We start from the raw sequence: 22203 nt of genomic DNA on the forward strand, positions 1-22203 counted from the left end.
ACTACTAAAATACAATTTTATACCTCATTAAGAGTCCAAGGAGTTGAGGGCAGTAGAAAGTCCAAATCGAACAATAATAACAATTTGCCTTAAAAGAACAACTAATTTACTTGGTAGTAGGCTAAAAAAAATGTCATACATTCGGTTCTTTTTTTCCTTTTGAAGATTGTCCCCAACACATATTTGCAGTACACAAACAAACAAGATGTTCATTATGAAGGCACCTTCTTTTAAATTACTGTTCAGAAGAATATGTTATATATTCAACGGAAATCCTGACCTAATGTGAATTGCTTATTGCAAAACCTCAAAAATCTCCTAAGAAGAAACCAAAGAAGCAAAAAGGTGCTACATAATGCAACAAACTCTCTGTTTTCATTTCTGAATCTCATGTTTTTCTTCTCCCCTCAACTCTCCCAACTCCCCACCCCACCCCACAGAAGACTGAAGAGGAGGGTCCTTAAACAAAGGATAATCTTGGAAAGTAACTATGGATGCGCCAATCTCCTATTTATAAACCAAATATACGAAGAAGTGATATGCTCAATGGACATACATCTGTATCCCTAACCACTAAAAATGGAAGCGAAGCGAGAAAATTAAAGTAACTTCTTTAACCCGCTGAACCAATGTAGTAGACAAGAAATACAAAAGTAATTACCCCACAGCTATATAATCAATATTGAGACCAAAAAGTACTCTTTCAACACATCTTTCTTCTAATCCTCATCCTCAGAATCTGTAAAGAAAATACAAGAGAATATTTCAATATTAGTTAAAACCATGGCATTACCCATTTTAATAAAGAAAATGAGAAAACCATTTAGTATGCATTCATTGTGTTCTGCAAAGACATCTTTCTTGATGTAAAACTACTTTTAGAATTAATCATAGTATTTGCTACGATGTTAGATGACATATACATAATGTGCTTCTTTTTGCCATAAAGTGAGCCTTTTTTAAGGGTTTTCCCTTCAACCGCTTTTAAGTGAGGTTGATATGAATCATGCTGAAACTCTTTCCATGTATGAAAAATGAAATTAGATGAATAACACAATAGGTACCAATAACTTGTAGGAAATTATCCTACATTAATCTAAGAGATTCTCAGACGGGATTTGTGGGAGGATTCCCCTTTTTTTAATTGATCAACGATAACTTTGAAGTACATCTGTAAAGTTACATACCAGATCTTATATCCTCTCCAACTTTTCCCCTATTTTTCAGCTGTCTACTGATCATAGAGCATATGAGTAACCACCAGTATATGTGGAACACAAGCAACATCAACAACATCGTGTTGAAAACATAGTATATTAATCTGGAATTCACATCTGAAAGCTTCAAGTACTCACAGAGATCATAGCTGAGAAGTATCAATCACAAAATCAGATACAGGCAAAAGAGCAAGTATTGAGACTAATCATTAAAGATAAATCAAACATTAGGAGCACAAACCTTGTTGCTTTTATAACCCAGAATGGGAAGAAAATAAGCCGCAATACGAGCCATGAAATAGCAAAAAATCCAAAGAAAACACTTGCTCCAAGTTCTTTCTCAGAATATTTAAAAACCTTGGCAGCTTCCATGAACACATCACTTGCATCATGTAGCGCAAGAATAACCGATCCAATCTGGAAAAATCTGCAAAGTCGAAAAAAAATTCTGATTTAAAATGCTATCAATTATTATAATCAGGTATAGACTTCCATCATAAGAAATGCTGAGAAACAATGAATAGTCCAGCAATTTTTTGGCTAAACACACCCAAAAATAGCCTATAAAAAAAAGGTTCAGAAGAGGCTTTAAAACAAAATTTTCACCGCTCTTACACAAACATGAAGTTATGCAAATAAGTATAAAAAAGTAACTCATGGATCCCCAAATTAAGGCTATAAGAGGTGTGTACATTCTCCCAAAAACACATCTAAAGATTTCTGTTCTGATGACCAAGTCTTCGCATTTCTTTCCATCCAGGTAGAGTTTATAAAAGAACCAATAATTAAAAAAAGACGACCAACTCTAAACGAATTTCATATTCGCACAACTCTCGATATCATTCATGACACTAAACACTAACATTATAGTTGATATCAATATGCACGTGTTAATAAGGTTATTAGTATAGTAACTACCATCAGGTCTACATTCAAAATCTAGAAAATAAGGAACAAACATACCTTATCAAAATTTGTGTAGAAATATGAAAAGCCGTTTAGTTGTGTCTAGTTTAGATAGAAAAACGAAAAAACTTTATCAGAACCAAACAACTTTTTTAACTAAATATAAGATTTTTAAACTTGAATACCTCTCCTTCTCATATCATGCTCTAATTTTATATTTAATGATGCACGGCTAGAGTGTCATCATGCAAAAAGCACATTTCAATATTTCAATAACAGAATATGCACTCATTGCCTTGAGCTAAATAACCATAGTAATGCAGAACATCGTAAGACAAGAAAATGGTGAAAAAAGCAGCCTAGCAACAACATAACAAGGCCCATAAAAGCATAATGGGAAACAGCCTCTGGCACAATTTTCCCAATCTGTGAAATGCCACCAGCATATGTCTAGTTATTAGTAAACACTACTAAGCATTTGAACTCGAAGAAAACAATTATCATAATACCTCGTTATGTATGAGTATCCGATCAAGATGACAGTAATTACATGATGGGACATCATGACGGAAAAATCCTTTCTCCGAGTCTCCCATATAAGAAGTGCAGCAATGCTATATAAGTAGAACCCACATTGGCACATATAGAGCAATTTTAGAGGAAGTCTGCAAAAAGAAGTGAAATGGATGAGTTCATAAACAACTAAAATCTTTAATTCATTTATGCTAAAGTTAGAAGTAAGAAGTTCAACTTCCTAGTATTGAAGTTTCCATAATAAGGAAGAACAAGAATGGAGGAAAGAGCCCAATAGCACTAATGAAGAAAGGAAAGACAAAGTGATCTAGATAGAGAAAGACAGCGACCAACTTCAAGCATGCATTTCTATCAATATCAATACATACAGCAAGTTAGATCTGCTAGTTGATGAAAAGATGAAGTTCATATATTAAATTAACAACAAAGCAGGTAAACTACTCACTGCAACTCCTGATTTGGCCAGCCTTTGAAGTATTGATTTGAATCTCTAAACCATGGTTCATTGTAAGCAATTTTTAGAATGCATATTTCAACGGTGCCATAGTATGCTAGTTTCCACATTGATTCTGAACACTTTACAACCTTTGACTGGGTAGCCTCATCAAGTTTCAGTGGAGCAGCTCCTTTGCTCAACAGCCAAATGGCAAACCTCTGAAAACAGAACAAATAAAAATGCAGGATAACGTCATTGTTTCCCGTTCTTAATAAATAACAGGGAAATTTTGTTGAGAATGCAAAAGAACCAAGTAGAAAAAGGTTGATAAAGAAGTAACCTACAAAGTTTAGAGAATTACATAGTTACAAAAAAAATGGCAGTGACTAAAAAAATGATAACCCATAGTTACAAAATGCTTTGGCAAACAATCTCAGGAGAAAAGCTCTATGGTGTGCAACAGTTTTTCCAGTCACATTTTTTACTTTTAACTGAAAAAATGTTAGGTAAACAACAATGCAAATTTTTTTTCGGATAGGAATAAGTGAATAACAATGTGAATTTCAAATGTCAACCAAACATGTTTTACATTTTTCCAAATTTAAATACGAAGGGAGTGTTAGGAGAAAGGAGTGTAGTTTTTTTGGTTTGAGGAGTTATTTAATTGTGCACCCGCAGTATAAGGAGTTAATAAGTTGTGGAATTGAAAAATTAATAACTCGTGGGATCGATATTAGGTTTAAAATCTCCTTTGGCAGAACAAGGAATGGAGCTAAACGCACCCCCAATTCCTCCCAACACCCCTAACTAAATGAAAACTAGAATGGTTCTTTAGCTTAATTACATTTATAATCCAGTTGATTTTATTATTTGAGTTAATCCATACAGCAGCGCACAAAGCATGAAGCTTCACCCTGATTAAGACAATTACGAATTAAAGATACTGTCATCTCAATCATAAATTAGGAGATAATGAAGTGTGGACTTTGTATTCTTTAAGTAGAAGAAGAGACACTCAAGAACAAGAAGCTGTTCACTTGCTCGTCGCAATTATCAACATGGCAACAATAGAGTGGGATCAAAATTTCAACAATTTACTGGTCAGCCTATTTTAATCTGTTTTCCATCTAATGCATTTATCTTTTCCCATGAGTTGAACAGTGAGAATACAGTAAAAGGTGAGAGAATCATCACTGTTGACACTACCTAGAGCTCGACCTCTACCATTTTTCTTTAACCATAGTTGCAATCAAATCTTTATAAGGAGGCTAACAAGGATTTGAATAATTTATCTGGCGTTTCCCTTTTCAACCATCACTTAGGCTAGATTATAGTTCTAATGAGATGTGGCATGGCAGGAAATCCTATTCAACTCCACTTTTTCTGGAGGATGATCTTTTAAGGACAAGTGTCATAGGTGGGATGAGGTTTGGAGTATAACCACTTCAACGTTTCCCTTTAGCTACTTTTCCTGATGTCTAAATTTCAGTTCTTCCAATGCCCAAAAAAAAAAGCCACCGAAAAATATTTTTGTATTGCATTCATTTTTGTGTTTGAATTGAATATCGTCTGAAACTTAGCTAGCAGGAAGAAGGTAAAATTTCTAAAATTTCATCATGATGACCAACTAAACTTCTAAGACATCTTCATTGAAAATAACAGAGGCACGAAAGCCCGATTCATATTGTATATATTTCACGTCAGGCCAAGTCACCAAGATAGTAGATGCTCTATACTAAGAGGACCAAAGTAAGTAAAGGATAAAAACAACACACCACCAACACCAATGAAGTTGAGCAGAGAAGTAGCATTCGAAAATCACCAAGCTTTTAGATAAAAAAAAAAAAAAATGGAGTACAACGTTGGTCATGTACCGCATGGAAAAGAAAGAGAAAGGCAAGTAGGAGAACCAGAGAGATTTAATAATTAATTCCATGTGGTGTTAAATTCTTCACATTTCCAGCATCCCACAAAACAATTCATCAACATGAACAAGAAACAGTAAAGTAGATAAATTGAAACATAACAATCGGAACGAAAATGAATAAAAGAAAAAGAAAAAAAAAAAAAAGAAACTCACACGAAAAATGAATCTGTCGAGTAAGAACCTGGCGGCAAAGAAGGCAAAGGAGAAGTGGAGGGCGATGAAGAAATGTAAAAGGTGGGGAGGGGAAGTGTGGGTCCATATCGAGACGTCCATTGAAAGAAGGCAGAAAATTTTTAAAGGAGAAGCATGAAAAGAGAAGGTGAAATGAGGGAGTTGGTGGTGGGAAGAGATCTAAGTTTGCCCTAAAAATTGGAGAGAAGTGAGAGTGAAAAAGGCAGGCAGAGAAATTTGAGAAAGAAGGAAAAGGGGAGGGGGAGGAGGAATGGAATGAAGAGAAGAGAATAAGCAGGAAGTGGAGGTTGAGATCTCCTTCTGCTTTCTTTTTTCTTTTTTCTTTTTTTCTTTTTTCTTTTTTAATATATATATTAATTTTCCTCGGAATGATATTCGATTTTGGATGAGCCTTCTTCACTGCTTCACTCAGCTCGGCTTGGCTGCCTTCACTCGGCTTCCACGTCTTACCGGCTTTTCTAAATTCAAATTCTTTTTTTTAGATTGCTGAGTTGGATTATTATTTCACCTCATCAACTACCCACGTGTCCTACTCTTTCGTATCCACCTTTCATACTCATAATATAATTTTTCTTTCACACTAATACTTACAAACCTTTTAAAATAAATTTATTGATCTATTACCCTTGAATCACATTTCTGTTGACATAGTCTGAGTTGCTATGATAAATGTGATGGTACCTAGTTACTTAACTTAAAAAGGTTATTGCGATAATTGATTGGATAACCGTTGTCCTAAATGTATTACTTTATGATTGTGATGTATTACTATTAGCTCATTTACGATCACGTGACGATTGTGTCAATTTTTTAGCGGAATACTGTGAAGTTTATGGTAGGGACATATAATTAAATAGCTTATTGACTTATATGTTTGATAGATAGTTATTTGCTTTTGTAAATATTACTTTCATCTATTGGTTTATTTTAGCTTGTTAGAAGATTTTAAATTGGAAAAAGTTATTTATTTATTTTGAAAAATGTCTAAGAAATTAGATTATTTAAAAAGTTAAAAGTGATTAATACTTGAAAAAGTTGTTTAAAAAAACACAAATTAAAAGTGAAGGGAAATGGATATAATATGTATATACACACACACACACAAATAAACTAACAAAATTTGTTCTCCTAAACTTCTTCCATCCTTCCAAGATGGGACACGTGGCAAGACAGGAACAAAACATGTGGTCGGACGCCGATGTTTCACAGGCATAACCTAAGACAATTTGCACCCATATAAAACTTTTAATGTCAGACAAAACCAAAACAAAAAAAAAAAAAAAAAAAAGTTTTTGATGGGTTATTTTTTGTAACAATTTTATTAATAATTATTAAGTATAAAGCAACATTTTTATAAATATATTTATAAATATGGAAAAAATACAACGATATAATTATGAATTATGAATTATGGGAGTGAAACAAAACATTTGAAGGAAAGATCAACGAGTTGAGACCAAGACCTATAAATGGACTTGAGGAGAGCAAGCCCAGTAGGAGTCAACCAAACTTGACTCAAAAGAGACAAAGCCCACTTAAGGAGGGTGAGCCCACTAGAACTCAATCAAACACATCATAATTAACATCACACTAAAGCAGGGAGAAAGAAACAAACTTAAAATGTTAAAAGAAGTATTATATAAGAATCTTCCAGAAGTTATTTTATTATCCTAACAAGTTTTTCCATAGATAATTTTGGGTAATCTTTCACGTTGAACAAGAAAATTTTAAGATTTGATTAATGGTAAAGTAATTTGAAGAGGGAATCCTAGTTGTCTAACATCTCAAAATCTCCGATTTGTGAGCAAAGTGTGAGATAAAATAGAAAAGTAGTCTTCTATATATAAAAAAAAAGTTTGTAACTCATATATTATATAGTGGAATTATCTTAACCGGAAGATTTTACCCTAATTTGTTTATAGGATTTCCACTCCCTCTATCTTTTCCTTCTTTATTATGTTCACTCGATTTTTAGTTGCAATGTTAAACTATTACATAACAGTTCTTTTTCAACACTGAAGAGGTCCACTAAGGCATGAGATCAAACTTAGCTATATTAGTCAACTCCTAATTAATTCAATTACGATATATCAAATTTGCCAACCTAGCAAGTTACATTTTGATGCATTAATATGTGTGTATATATATATATATATATATATTAATATGACCTCCACTAAAGTCATCTACATAATTAGATGAAATATTATTAGTAATTTTGTAGTAGACACAACTGATTAACTAGTGTTCCGTCACATCTAATATTCACTTATAATTTTACTTTAAGTGATTCTCATTTCTTATCTATTTATTGATTAAAAAATGAAGAAGGAACACTACTCCTAAAGTAAATATTCACTACTATTACTAAAATCTTTGTTTTAGTACTACTATAGATAGTCTAATTTACATATGTTGTATTAATACAATGAAGATATTACAAAGGATTTTGTAACCTAACATATATAATGAAATTTTATTTATTTATTTATATATTAAACATTCATATATCGATTTGGGTTAAAATGAAAGAATCAATTGGATTAGTTTGAACTAATATATGTGGTTACAAAAACCAAACCACCCCGATGGTGGACTCAAATCAATCAAACATATATTAGAATTTTCGATTAGGTTCCTTACACCAATGTCAAAAAAAAACACAAACATGGACATGCAAAATTTGATGAAAGTGAGTTGTGTCTCTTGTTAGTAAAGTAAATCGTCAAATGGGACGTTGCCACGTGGCGCTTGGAGGACCATAATTGGTGGAACCTACATGGAAGATATATCCACGTCAGAAAAGGATGTGCTTTATTTTTGGCCAAAGTTCCTTAAGAGTCCATTCTTGTGATTGGTTCCTCTCCAAAACCACACTCCCCATAATTTCAATGAGTTGTGTGAATAAAAATATCTACTTCGACATTAACAAATTAAATAATTTGATGTTACACCCATTCAATAACCTTTATGAGATAAATGTTTAGATCACTTCATCCGAAAGAAAACTATTTATTTTTGTTTTTAATAAATCTATGTACGTGGTTAGTTTTATTTTTGGACGATAAAGATATTCATGTTGTTACGTTATTAAATTGTCAAAGTTGACATGAATCTATTAAGTGTTAAATTAAAAGTTACTTAAGAGATCTACGGTTTAGAATGTTGAGTTGGTTATTATGATTAAATGGTTATAATGATACGTGGGTTATAATAGTTATAATTGAGGAGCAAACTACTTTTTTTTTATTATTATTATTATTGGATTATAATTAATAGTCTATAGTTTTAGGGTGATTTATTTTAACGTAGGATACAAATGAGGCGAGAAAATAGTAAAACACTTTAGGTAATAAGAGTAGCTACGTGTTTGACTTAAAATAGTTTAAAACTTCAACTATATATTATAATACGGTACACTTATCGCAATCTTTCTCTGATTAAGATTCAACAACGTTTTGTGCAACAACTTTTATTCGTTACAAAATATGGAGTAAAAGGTGAAACTTTAGTGGCGTTCTATTTTCTTCTTTTTGTTTCATTTCTATTTTCTAATGTATATATATTTTAAGAATTACATCAACAAACAAAAAGAATGGAGAGAGGTATATATATAAACAATATATTACTCCAAAGTAATCAAAAAGTAATTTCTTCTCCATTTAATTATCTCATATGAACTAGAGTGTTACATGATAATAGAATAATACACAATAAGCAAAAGACTCCCGATGATAAGAGACAACAAATAAGAAAATACATCCCTTTCTTTCTCAATACTCGAAATAAAAATCAATACAAGCATTGATAAGAGGGGTAAAAAGAAAGAGGGTTTAGGTGAAGAAGCTAGGGCAGAATCATAATATAATAATTGGTTGGAAGATTTAGAAAAATAAAATGATATGGATTTTTATTATATGAATAATAATGAAATGAAAGGCTATCGGTTGGTTGTTGTCTGTTTGAAAAATCTGGAGGGTAGGCCTTGGAGAGGCATCGGGAATGGCCCATATTCAACCCCACTTTGTGATCCCTCTACTTCCCACCTACAAACGTAACACAATTTCTTAATTAATTAATTCCTCTTCTTTTTTATTATTAATAACAAAACAACAACAAATAGGGAAAAGAAAATATATTTGTAATCTTTTTTGGGGTTTGAATTACTTGAAGTTAGTTACCTAAATTTGGTAATGAGGTGATGAAGCAATATGAGGATCTCCAGCTTGGCAAGTTCATTTCCAGGGCAAGAATGTACTCCATTGCCAAATGGCATGAATGTATTGGGCCTTGGAGCCACCTAAGACATAACCAATTGACAGTATTATCAAAACTTAGCTTATTGCTTACAACCATAAAAGAGAATAAAAATATGAATATTAATTCAAAGCTTACCTCAAATCTAGAGGGATCAAATATATGAGGGTCAGGGAAGTACTCATGGTTGTGATGAATATTCCTGAATAAAGGCATCACCTTCCAACCCTTTGGGATAAGGTACCCTATAAACATGATTAATTATTTCTTTATTCAACCCCTTATATGTTGATATTGTCATTAATTAAGAAAAGAAAGTGTGAGATTGACCAAAAGAACCATGGTATATACCTTTATATTCTACATCAACCACTGCCTCCCTAAAAGTGAAGGATATGATGCTAGCCATCCTCAAGCTCTCTAATACAACCTGAAAAATAATCATCATCACATGCTTTTAGTTTTCTTTTAAAGTGTGAGGAGAAAAATGGATGACAAAAATGAAACATACCCTATGAGTGAAGGGCATGTCCTTAATCTGACCCCAAGACAGAGGCATCTTTCCTTCTCCATTTCTTCTATAAATTTCCATCTGCTCTGCCTGAAAAATTCACCAAAAACATCATTAAAATGAGCATGCACTTGGTTTTGTCCAAATTTTATGTTCCATGCTATAATATATTTTCCACCAAGGATTAAATGGCAACAAGTTTGAAATTATTGGAATATTGAAAATGGAGAAAAATGGTTATATACCTTAACAGCCTCGAAAAGTTTGAAGTTGTCGTGAAGATATTTAAGGATCCAAGTGAGGACAGTGGCGGTGGTGTCTTGGGCGGCGAATAGAACTCCGATGATATTGTCAGCGATTTGATCTTCACTTAAACTTTCACCATTTTCATCTCTATAGTTCAAAAGATGACCAACGAAATCTCTCTCTGTTACTCTTTTTTCTCTTCTTTCCATTATTATCTCTCCCAGAATCTCCCTAAGCTTCTTCCTTGCCTAAAAGAAAAAGAAGAAAATTAATAAAATCGAAAAACAATATGGGGAAAATTTGGGAGAAGATTAATTATAGGAGATGGTTTAAAATCTTACTGATAATGCTTTTGAATATGCTGTTCCTGGTAATCTGGTGGGAAAACAATTGTAGCCTTTGTCTAATATGCAATACTTTTGTTTTAGCTTCTCTTTGTACTCATTTTCTAGCTTTCCAAACACTGCTATAATTCCCACCTCGAATGAATACTGTTCATACCAAACACATACACACATAAAATATATTTCTTTAGCTTTTGTCTATTGTGTAGTTTTCAACAATGTAATGTGCAGAGAGAGTGAGAATTCAAACTTATAACTTCAGTGGAGAATATACTTTATATTAACAAAAATCATTCCAAGAAACTCTCTGTTTCTATAGAATATCTTTTTATATTCCATTTTGTTGTGTGTTGAAAAATAGAGAACGGACCTTTTTCATTTCACGGAAGGTGTTGATGACGTGGCCGGCGGCGGCCCAAGAATCGGTGGCGGAAATGGCGGCGGCTTCTATAGAAGGAACAAGAGTTCTGAGACGTTCAAGAGACAGAGAGTTAAGAACAAGCTTCCTGAGGTTAGAATGGTAATTTCCTTGGTGAAAGAAAAGCGCCGCCGGTCCGATCATCGTCTCTTTACTTTTCGGGTAAGTCGGTCGGAATAAATGGGCGTTTGTCACCAAAACAAACCGTGCTGCGGCTGCGCTTGCCAACATGACACAAGGACATCCCAAAATATTGGTCTTAAAAATTTCACCATATCTGTCACCAAAAACAGAAACCCAATTAGAAATTTCCTTCTTTTTTTCTTTTTTTTTTTCTCTTTTTGGGATAAAGTTTTTTATAAAAAGTTTGAATTTTTGTTCTAAAGGAACCTTCTCTGTTTCTGTGAGAAAAAGATATTGGGATCTTGAGAATAGAGTTGCAAAGTTTCACCAATCCAAGGTAATCCCATGGAACCAGGAGGAAGCTTAAGAGAATTTTGGGATTTAGAGTTTTCATTTCTTGATCTTTTAAGAAATGAAATGGAAAAGAAAGTGAAAAGAAAAAGGAATAATATTGTTATGTAAAGAGGAACAGAGAGAGCTTCCATTAAGAAAATGCAGCAATCTCTCTCTGTTTCTCTTTTTAGAATTTGTGGTTTTTGAGGAAAAATCTAAGAAAGAAAAGAATGAAAAAGAAGTAATAATAATAATAATGAAAGGAGTGAGTGTAAAGTGGTGTTTTTTTTTTTTTTTTTTTTTTTGGGGATGTGGAAAAACTTGGGAGTTTTGTTTGAGTGTTGTGAAATGAGAGTGAGGGGAATGAGTTGAGGGATTGAGGGTTTAAATAGAAGGAAAATAGAAGAGGGAGAAGGATATAGGAAGAGACAAAATTTGAAGGTTTTTTTTTTTGGTTTTTTTAGAAGACAAAATCTGCCAAATGTTTTTGTGCTAGATTTTGCAATTAACTATTTTAGAAGTTATATGTGTATATATACTCCTCTCTCTTTATATGGTCAACTTTTCGACGTAGATGTAGTAATAGATAGAGTACAACTCTAATTCTCGAGAAGGTTGTATGATATTATTTTAAATAAGTGGTCAATGTAGAGTTTGAATCAGATAATCTCAAAATCTTATTCAATCATCAAAACAACACAAACATGAATTTCTATGATACAAGAGTATCGTCAGGACCGACAAAAAAAAAAAAAATCATAAAACTTAAAAAAGAATTTTTTTTAGAGAAAAACATAAAAATTGGTATTTCAAAGATTTAACGATAGTTTTTCAGTGTCATTCACCAAATGACATAATTGTCACAATTTTTTTTCTCAAATGTATATTTACTCTTAAATCATTAGCTTGTTCTTCAAAAAAATAAAAACGGAGATTTCTCTTCTACCAATCCATAGTTAATTAAACTATGATAAAGTTGACAAGCAAAAAGTTTAGTAGGGAAGAAATATTTGAAATGTAAATATCATACATTTTTTTTAGAAAGAACTAATCTTTATTTGTTTACTTGTCTTAATAACTTAGTTTCTTATTTAATTGAAAGATGATAGTGATTTGAGGTTAGAAAATGACACAACTTTTATTATTATTATTATTATTATTATTATTATTATTATTATTATTATTATTAACAATATTAACCCATTGATGAAGATGGAATTCAATTTGATCACATTTGGCATTAAGGAAAACAAATAGTTTCCCATATTTAATGATTATATATTATATAATCTAGAAAAATCAAGAAAATGATATATGTTCAAATTTTGACAAAGTTGAAAAAGAGATTTATATATATATATATATATATATTTTCGAGAAAATTCTTGGTTGGATAGAAATATGAGATCCTTTCTATACTATAACGTGGGGCCGACTTAATAAGACAATAAATTTAACATAAAAGCTCTTATAAATATAATATATATGAAAAAGAAAAAAAAAAAAGAAAAAAGAAAAAAGATTTTATGAAAGAGAGAAATGGATGAATGTAGATTGTCCAAAGGGAAACATGAATGCCGTCCAAACGTTGAGAATCCAATTCCCAAATTCAATGGGGATGTCCACAGCACTTTTCCCAAGGGGTTTTAAATATTACTTTCTTCATTCATTTTTGGTGTTTTTATTTTGAAAAACTCCTACCGAAATGAATTAAATTAGAAATTATAAACACTAAAATGAATCAATACCAAAAATACATAGATAAAATCAAAAAATGTTTAAAATAGAATTTTAGACGTGTCAACACATAGTCAACGAAATCTTGTGCTTGGATCGTTAGAGTGTTAGATAACATACTTTTAACGCATTATTCAAGCGATTTGATTTATTAGATGGATGATTATTTAATTATGATTCAATTAGAAAGGTTTAATTTCATGGAACTCATCCAATTAATTTTGTGTTTTATATGATAATAATAAGAATACTAAAGATGGTACATGTTGTTATCGGTTTGAAGGTGAAACGAGAAGATTTGGGCTCCATATATCAAGAGAGAGATCTTGTTTTTATCCGTTGGATTTTGATCCCAAATTGTGTCTCATAAAGTTGGTGGCAGCCATAGCTAATGGATACATGGTGACGATGGTATTGGTGGTTGCATGCTAGCTCATTATGGGTCAATAAGGAAAGAAGATCAAGTAAGATTATATATATTATTATTGTGTGGGTACGTATGAAAATAGAATATTATGAAAAGGTTATATATTTAAAACATTCTTATTTAGTACGTAATCCCTGTTTATATATATATAATTTCAGTGAGAGGATAACATATTATTCCTACTTTCTCAATTGGGCAATTCCATCAAATGCTTATTTCAATATTTAGCTAACTATTAACTTCATTTTTGAACTCAAACATGAAATAATGGAGAAGGAAAGGAAAAACATATAGCCTAAATTTAAATAAATTTTATTTCCACATATATAATGCTACAAATAGAAAATTGGTAGCAACTAATTTTGAATTTGATGACTTGTTTATTTGAAAATTGTTATGATGCTTATTCTTCCTAAAGCCTCTCAATTGCGTGGACTCTATTTGAAAATAATGTGTGTGTTAGGACACCATGATTTTGTTTGTTTGTTAAATTAAAATTAAATATGGTTTAAAATATATTTTCGTTAAAATAAATTAACGGGAAATCGACATGATAGATCGATGAATGATGTGTAAGAATTGAAATCTTTACTTGATATTGTTTACAACAGTGATGATTGATGTTTAGATATTGATTATATAAATAATATTCTGGGACGCACATAAGTTAAACTTTTGTTATATTTTTATATATGTTTGTAAATTTTGTTATATTTTAAAATAAATAGCTTTTATTTTTAATATATTTAAAACATATTCCAAATTGAATTAAAAATTAGTATAAAAAATAATATAAAATCGATCCTTCAATATAATATAATCTCTAGATCGTAGAAAATCATATCAATTATGATTTAACTTAAGCTCATTTTGACGAAAATAGTTAGAATTATTAAATCATTGGATGGTATGATCATAAAGAATATTTTGTCACTTCAACACAAATTTAAAAATTACATGAAAACGACGCTAAAAAGAGAACTTAGATTGATAGATACAAGATTTAACCGAAAAAGGAAAGTATTAAAAGAGAAAGAGGAACATATAGCACATAGAAATAGAAAAGAGAAGTCTCTCGAACAACAGAGGTATTACAACAACTTTTGTATGTTGAATGGTTACTCTTGTAATCGAGTATCGAGATAGAAATATCTAATCGAAATGAGAATGAGTTTAGAGTAAGGAGTGAAGTGTGAGTAAATTTTGCACATGGAAGAAAAGGAAAACAATGGGTGATCAAAATTTGAAATGGGACATTTTCTCATGTCCTTTGCCCAAAGGAGGGAGGAAATGGAATATAAGCAGACAACCTATACCATGCCACCCTTTGCATTTATTGCTCAAAATGTTAGGTTGATTGCTACATCATTTTCTTTTTTCACACTAAATGCTTTCTTTCCTCTTCATTTTTACTGTTTTTCCTTTTTTTGGATAACTTCATTTTCTTTGGTTAATTCTAGAACAATGTGACATGCATATATATATATATATATATATATATCAAAATCTACCCTTTTTATAACACTCTTGAAAAATATAGCAACTAGATTTAAAATATCAAAAACTAGCTTATCACCAATATTTAGAATTATTTACAAAAGGTTTTGTTAGTCTGATGATAGACCCAAAAGTGAAAAGACCACAAACTTTATATTTTATCCCATTGTGGTTTAGGCTTGCTTAAATATTATGATTTCTACCCCTTTATTCAATTTCCACTAATTTACCATTAACTTCAATGATATATCAAGTTTTATGTAAATTTAAGTTTGATTAATGCACTGGTTTTGATCAATATTGGCTTTAGCTATCATCGTGTTTCTTTGAAATCTTATATCAATTTTGTACCAATTACATGTTTTATAATTGAGTGAGGGCATATGAGAATAGTTCTTCTTAATTAAAGCTTATTAGGATGGTGGGAATGACTATATTATATTAATTCTTAAGTTTAGGTTAGGATTGCAACACTCATTTTGGGGTGCACTTTGATGAATTTAAAATTTTAGGATAACTTTTCATAAACACATGACAAGTTTAGGGTAAAAAATTGATTTATATGTATATATGTATTGTAAGTCCAACCATCATTAGTCACATTTATAAAAATATGAAGTTGGATATTCTATAATCCACCAAGAACTTGATTATGTTTAATTACTCAAAAGTAACCTAATTTAAATTTTAGCATACAATAACTTGATTGTTAGCAATCAAGGCGTCTCTAATTCTCATATTATATTCAATTATTAAGTATTATTTTGTTTTTAGTTAGATTGTATATATATATATATATTTACCCGAAAAAAATACAATAACGAACCTAAATAAAGAACCAACACACCACACAAAAATAAGAAAGAAAAAGTTCTAAGAAAAACAATCCACAAGATCCCAACACTAAAAACAACATATAAAAATCTTAATAATTACGTGAAAATATTATTGTATATTTAAACTAACAAGTTAATAATGTGTAATATAGCTTAATAGACTATTCTTTGTAATTCTTCCTAAACTTGCACTATATAGGTAAGTCAAATTTTTTTTCTTTTTTGTTTGTTTAAAGTCTTTACCTTTGTTTTTTTTTCCTTTTCAAATTAATACCCTAAATTATTGTTTAGGTAAACAATGAAATTGATATCTATTTAATTTAGTTGAGTTGTTTCTAGAGATTTCGTACCAAACGTGATCATTTATTTCTAATTTTGGATAATAGATTTTATATGTTTTGTTCTATTGCTTAAATTTGTTAATGGGTCGGTATGTAATTTGATCCTCCATTTTCTATCACTATTGAACTAAAATAAAATAGTAAAATGATGTATGAGATTATAATATAAGTTACTCATTGAACCACAAATTATTTATTATAAGTAACTATTATTTCTATAAATATATAAATTACGATTTCTGTAATCTTGAATATTTATTGTATGTGTGGTTGCTGAATTTTGAGAGATATTTAATAAATCTCTAAACCTTTTTTTTCTTTTTAAAAAATTAATGCATCTCAAAACTTAAATGTTTAAATCATGTTGGATAATCCTTGGTTTTCTTATTTAATCATTTTCTTCATCCAATTTTTTCTTATGATTTTCATATTTCTTAAATTTCACTTACGATGTACAAACACTTCGTATTAAAGGTAGTATTGGTGTCGAACATGGATTCTTTTATAAACATGTGTCAGACACACACATGTCTTATTATTTTATTTTAGGGTTTAGAGTTTAAAATATCTATTTTTTTTTTTGTTAAATTTACATATTCTAAAGAATAATTTAAGAAAATAGTGTATCTTCTAGTCATTTATCGTTTTTGTTCTTATGTTCCATGTCCTTGTTCATGCTTCTTAAGAATGCATAGCCAATTTAAAAAAAAAATACAACCCAAAATATATTTTTAGCAAGTAGATAACAAAAAGAAAAAGGAAAGACAAGAGAAATTAAAAACATAGAAATCACAAAAGAATTCACGATGAGAAGTAACATTTAGAGTTTACAACTCGAAATCAATGGTTCTCTCAAATCTTTTCGATATTAGCTTAAATCTCAAACAAAACTAAGTTCTCTCGATATGATATCATATGCATTTCGAAAAACTTTGAATTTTTTGTTTGAACGTAAGATTTTCAATATCGGAGATGCGAAGGTCGGGAGAAGTTGGAGCCAAATATAGTTGGAAGAATGGGTGAGGTCACGTGGAATGGGACCCAAAACAAGAGCGGCGGTGCATTAGGGCTCACAAAGTTGTAATCTGGACGCCCCGTTGTGATCCCCCTGATTTAAAAGATCCCCATGGTAAAGCCAACGTCAGCTCCCCCTCTTTTGTGGGTCCACGTCGGTGCCCCAACCTACGGAGAAACCACCACGTGGAACCTTCTCGATTCTGGACCCCACTACCTTTTTATTATTATTATTATTATTATTTTTCTCTGTTTCACGTCAGCTATTCCTTTGGTCACTATCGCTCGTAGCTGGAGCAGACACGTGTCGTGATGTGGGTGGTTGAAGAAGGGGCTGGTTACTCTGTGGGACAGCACACCAGAAACCCACCAACAGTGACCGTCCGATTGAAACATCTCTTGGGTCCCATTCCATATGTTTATGCTCTTTCATTGTACTACTCTCTACTAACTTTCCTGTTTTTGTGTTTCCTTTTGTAATTTCTCTAGGGCTTCATTCTCTCTTTTTTTCTTTTTTCTTTTTTAATACTTATCTTAAAATATTACGATTCGGGTTTTTTCAAATATAGAAAATTTGACAAATTATTTACATTTAATAACTCAAAGTTTCTAAAAAATGAATTTAAATATTTTATCAAATTGAACAATCGAAAGTATAATAAATTAAAATATAACAAGCTTCCGAAAATGATTCTTTATTACGTACACAAATTTTATTTGTCCACTGCTTTTTTACTAACATTTTTTTATTTAAACGTTGAAAATACCTTTTGTAATAAAATACACCTATCATGAGGTTGGGAAAATAAGTATTTCTTTTTTTTTCAAAATTAAGGAGTAGAAGATCGTCTATTGATATTTGAAACGATAATTAATGTTTTTGAAATTAATATATATAAATTAATGAAAGTCAGAAGATTATTGTCGTACATGTGAATAAGTTTTGTTCTTTTTCTAATAAATTCAATACGTCTTACAATTATATAATAATCAATCCAAAAATTTTGAAATCCATAAAATTTTACAAAAATTTCGACAAGTAAAAGTATGAGTTGTCTTATTTAACTCACAAATGACATGAACTAATAGACACTTTCTGGAATTTAGCCCGTTTGAAACATGATATCGACTAAGAAAGTATACTCCTCCACATCAAAAGAATTACATCAAACTTATTGATCATATTCAACATGATTGAATCCTAACAAATAGTAAAGCGATTGATTCGCATACTTAGAAGAATGTAATTGACTTGTGGTTTAGTTATACCTAAAATGAGGGTTTTCAATCGGTCTCAAAATACCATGTGTTGTTACCGTAATTTCCACAACTTAAAGACGAGTTTGACATATAATTTTTTAAAGGATTTATTATAATACATATTAAAATTATTTTAATAATTAGGACACGATTATATCCTGGTTAAATTTAAATTTTATTTTATAAACGTCAAACCATATTTATTTATGTAGAAATGTTTTAGAAGATATCCGATAATACTCTAATAATTTTGTTTCATACAATTTCTATTAGAAAAAATGTTTTAATTTTAAGTTTATCTTTTAACTAATATAATTCTATTATTTTGTTGTTGTTTTTTTCAACAATACAATATCTATTAATTTAAAAATTTTTATTTGAATATTAATATCTTTCTAAAAACTAAAACAACAATTATAAAAAAAAAGTGAAATATATGGCAAAAAAGAAAAAAAGTAAAAAAAGTAAAATTAGAATGTTCTTCAATTTTGGAATCCAAAAAATCCATACATAGCAAGGAAATCCAAAAGTTTCGATCTAGAGATTGATGCAACTTTTAAAGTCTTTTTTTGTTTAGAAAAGCAAAGACATATGGTCGATAATTTATCGGTTCTTATATTCTAGAAGTATTTATAAGTTTCAATTTTTTTTAATGGAATTTTAAACAATTTGTTTACATGCAAAAACTAAAATTTAAATAGTTCTAATTAAATAACATCAATTTTATTTCAAGAAAATGATTGGTTTAGTTTTTATTTTCTTTTTTTTGGTTCCTTTGTTTTTGTACTTTTACGAATTGACCACATGAATCATTTTCAACCAAATTCACTTCAGGAGGACTACATGATTGCTATCTTAAGATCAATTTCATTTTCACATTTTCATCTTCTCATAAATACACAAAATATAATATAGCTATTGAGATGGAAAAATATAATACACAAATATATATATATATATATGTGTGTGTGTGTGTGTATATAACTATAAGTTAATCTATCCAATCGTGAATATTTTGTATCCAAATCCACATGTGAAATTGTTAATTAGTAAGAAAGATGAGTTAGATTTATAATTTAAAAATGGCTGGAGTTTCAACTTGTAATGGTAAAAAGTGGACACTTGTTAAGATGTTTTCTTTTTTATTGATAGGTGTGATCGATCAAGAGGACAAACCGTCCAACCCCCAAGTTGAAAAGTGAAGTGGTAAATATGCAAATCCCAATAAACTGATCACTCTCACATTCTAAGAACCCAAACCAAACCTTCCATTTTTGTAGGTTTGTGAGCTTAATCTACTTTTAAAACCTCCTCCCTCCTCCTCTACCCCAACAACCCCCATCTTTCTCTTTCTCTCTCGATCGTCGCGTTGGGACAAAACCTTCCAATTTTATGGTAGGAATGAGCAGAAAGATAATAGAAAAAAAATTAAAGAAAGCAATAAATAGAAACACAATGAACGACTGTGGAGAAGAAGAAAGAAAAAGAGAAGTGTATAATTGTTTTGGTTATTTGAAAAGGTGGAATTTGTAAAAGAGAGATAGAATACCCAAAAAGGTCGGCGGAAGGGGGTGGGGGTGGGGGAATGGATATCAATTTTAGAGCCCATTCCCTAAACAAATTAATAATAAAACAAAAAACATTCTTCGATGAATAAGAATGGATGGGTTTGTTTTGGGCTGCCTCCTTTCTTCCATATTTCTCTTTTCTCTCTTTTTTTTTATCTTCCTTTTTCCCCCTTTTCTTTCTTTTTTTTTCTAAAGAAAAACAATTCATAATGTTATTTATAGTGTAGTTGAGTTTTGAATTTTGTCTCTAACTTAAAGTGTGTTTGGATTACCTTTTTAAAATGTTTAGATCGTTTCAAAAGGTTGTGAGGTGTTTGGTAACTTTTCAAAATGCATTTTTAGAAAACGAGACTGAAAAATAACCAGTTTAAAAAAAAAAACACTTGAAACCAAAATTTGAGAAATTTTGGTTAAAACATGAATATAGTCAAAAACAAATTACATATATTTACATATCTAAACATCAAGCTAAGGGTTAATAATTTAAAGAAAAAACTACTAACAATAGACCGGGGGGTTAACGACAATTGACAATGGACGACAAGAGTGGTGGTGGTTGCACAGGGTGACAAGACAATATTGTGGATGGTTGACAGTGGAGGTACGTTGAAGAACCGATGGGCAATGGACATGAGGGTTTCAAATGAAGAAGAAAATGGCGATTGGGGCAGCTGTTAGTTTTATAGACCACGAGCTTGTGGACTTCACAAGTTCCGATTCTGCACATGGCAAAACCTGCAGTTGCACACGAATTGATTGACATACATGGTGGTCATCTGGTACTAAAAGTCAAGGGCTCGGACCACATATACAAAGAAAGTGTGAATAGGTCTACGATTTTGCAACCTATTTTTTGTCAAGTTTCAACCTTATTTATGTTATTATTTATTAAAATTATAATATTTATGTAGAAAAGGTTCTATTATTGTAAGTTTTTTTTTTTAAAAACCTAATTTGTAGAATAAAAAGAGGAAGTTATAATAAAGGTGTGTAGCCCTAAGGGCAGGCTAGAGGGTAGTGCCCATAAAATAAGATACCAAATCGTAATCACTTTACCCATCATTGTTGAGTTGAAAGAACAAACCAATAATAATAATATTTGGAATAAGAGATTTTGGTAGGACCAAATTAAAGAATGTCAAAACCCAATAATTTTCAAATTTTTTTGGAATCAAAGATTGCTTTAATTAATATTTAAATTTTACCCCAACATAATTATGATACATAAGTTTTTTATATTTCCTCTTCAAGTAATTAGTTTATCTTCTCCCCCATATCCATTTTCTTTCCTAAGAGCGATTCTTAAATTTTAGAGATATTTTGCTTGCAATAATTTAGTGTGTGTCTTTGTGTTATGTTGTATATGAGAAATATTTTTTGAAGGCTATGTCCCATTATATGTGGTAATGATATTGCATGTGGTGTGTAACTTCCTATTTATGAGAGCAAGAAATATCTAAATTAAATTAGTTTATTAATGATTAAAAGGAAGCTTTTATATTATGGTCTCATACTCTTTTTCCCTCAACGGGTGTCCATTGGTTGGCTAATGTCGATTTTTCGACCAAATTGCTATCGAAGGTAAAGATTATGATTGATTTAGTAAATACTCAAACTTACGCCAATCGTGAAAGAGTGCACATCTCATGATTGAAGTTTTTGAATTTTTTTTTAAGTGTTGTTAATTTGGATTTTCTCAAACTGACATTGACCGACCATAATCTCTCGTTACCTCCGACCGACGGCCTTTGATTTTGGTTAATAAATTGACTTAATTTTTTGACTTATTATACTCATCTCTAATTATTAGTATTCGAGCTTTAATTTTAAGTTCCCTTATCTCAAGACACATCAAAGATTAAGAAAATTACATGATTACATGTTTAGTGGGTTCAGTTTTAGTAAAATATTAGAAATGTAGTTGATAGAAATGACACAAACATTTGGGTTGATAGTCATATGACATCCAAATTTCAAATTTGATAAAGATATGGAATTGTAGATTGAGGAGCAGCTCAAATAACTTATATGATAAGTACTTAAGCTTTGAGTGCAGGAGACTATTGACACCACATGGAT

At 30.6% G+C, this 22203-nt stretch overlaps 2 protein-coding genes across 2 annotated transcripts; both read right to left on the reverse strand.

Moving 5' to 3' along the window:
* Window positions 1–346: 346 nt before the first annotated feature.
* LOC103495235 (ceramide synthase LOH2) lies at window positions 347–5547 on the reverse strand. The gene is made up of 6 exons (XM_008456724.3): window positions 5174–5547; window positions 3103–3311; window positions 2633–2788; window positions 1459–1644; window positions 1188–1366; window positions 347–739 (listed from the first exon to the last, which is right to left on the reverse strand). Exons 1-6 carry the CDS (start codon window positions 5291–5293, stop codon window positions 720–722), a joined length of 870 nt encoding a protein of 289 aa, XP_008454946.2. The 5' UTR covers window positions 5294–5547; the 3' UTR covers window positions 347–719.
* A 3301-nt stretch (window positions 5548–8848) lies between these two features.
* On the reverse strand, window positions 8849–11795 carry LOC103495236 (abscisic acid 8'-hydroxylase 4). Its single transcript, XM_008456725.3, has 9 exons — window positions 11379–11795; window positions 10941–11265; window positions 10568–10717; window positions 10226–10474; window positions 9981–10070; window positions 9821–9899; window positions 9608–9714; window positions 9394–9512; window positions 8849–9258 (listed from the first exon to the last, which is right to left on the reverse strand). Exons 1-9 carry the CDS (start codon window positions 11594–11596, stop codon window positions 9153–9155), a joined length of 1443 nt encoding a protein of 480 aa, XP_008454947.2. The 5' UTR covers window positions 11597–11795; the 3' UTR covers window positions 8849–9152.
* Between the last annotated feature and the right edge of the window lie 10408 nt (window positions 11796–22203).

The sequence above is a fragment of the Cucumis melo genome, chromosome 1 (genome assembly GCF_025177605.1).
Source record: "Cucumis melo cultivar AY chromosome 1, USDA_Cmelo_AY_1.0, whole genome shotgun sequence".
Classification (NCBI taxonomy): Eukaryota; Viridiplantae; Streptophyta; class Magnoliopsida; order Cucurbitales; family Cucurbitaceae; genus Cucumis; species Cucumis melo.

Bases quoted from the DNA above. Each gene is read 5' to 3' on its own strand.
- LOC103495235 (XM_008456724.3), bottom strand. From the start codon at position 5,293: ATGGACGTCTCGATATGGACCCACACTTCCCCTCCCCACCTTTTACAT. The intron at 1,645-2,632 runs GTATTATGATAA...TCGACTTTGCAG, and splicing joins GGATACTCATACATAACGAG to ATTTTTCCAGATTGGATCGG. The intron at 740-1,187 runs GTATGTAACTTT...TTTTCTTTACAG, and splicing joins TGGAGAGGATATAAGATCTG to ATTCTGAGGATGAGGATTAG.
- LOC103495236 (XM_008456725.3), bottom strand. From the start codon at position 11,596: ATGGAAGCTCTCTCTGTTCCTCTTTACATAACAATATTATTCCTTTTT. The intron at 10,718-10,940 runs GTCCGTTCTCTA...TGGTATGAACAG, and splicing joins CCTTCCGTGAAATGAAAAAG to TATTCATTCGAGGTGGGAAT. The intron at 10,071-10,225 runs GTATATAACCAT...TGAATTTTTCAG, and splicing joins AACTTTTCGAGGCTGTTAAG to GCAGAGCAGATGGAAATTTA.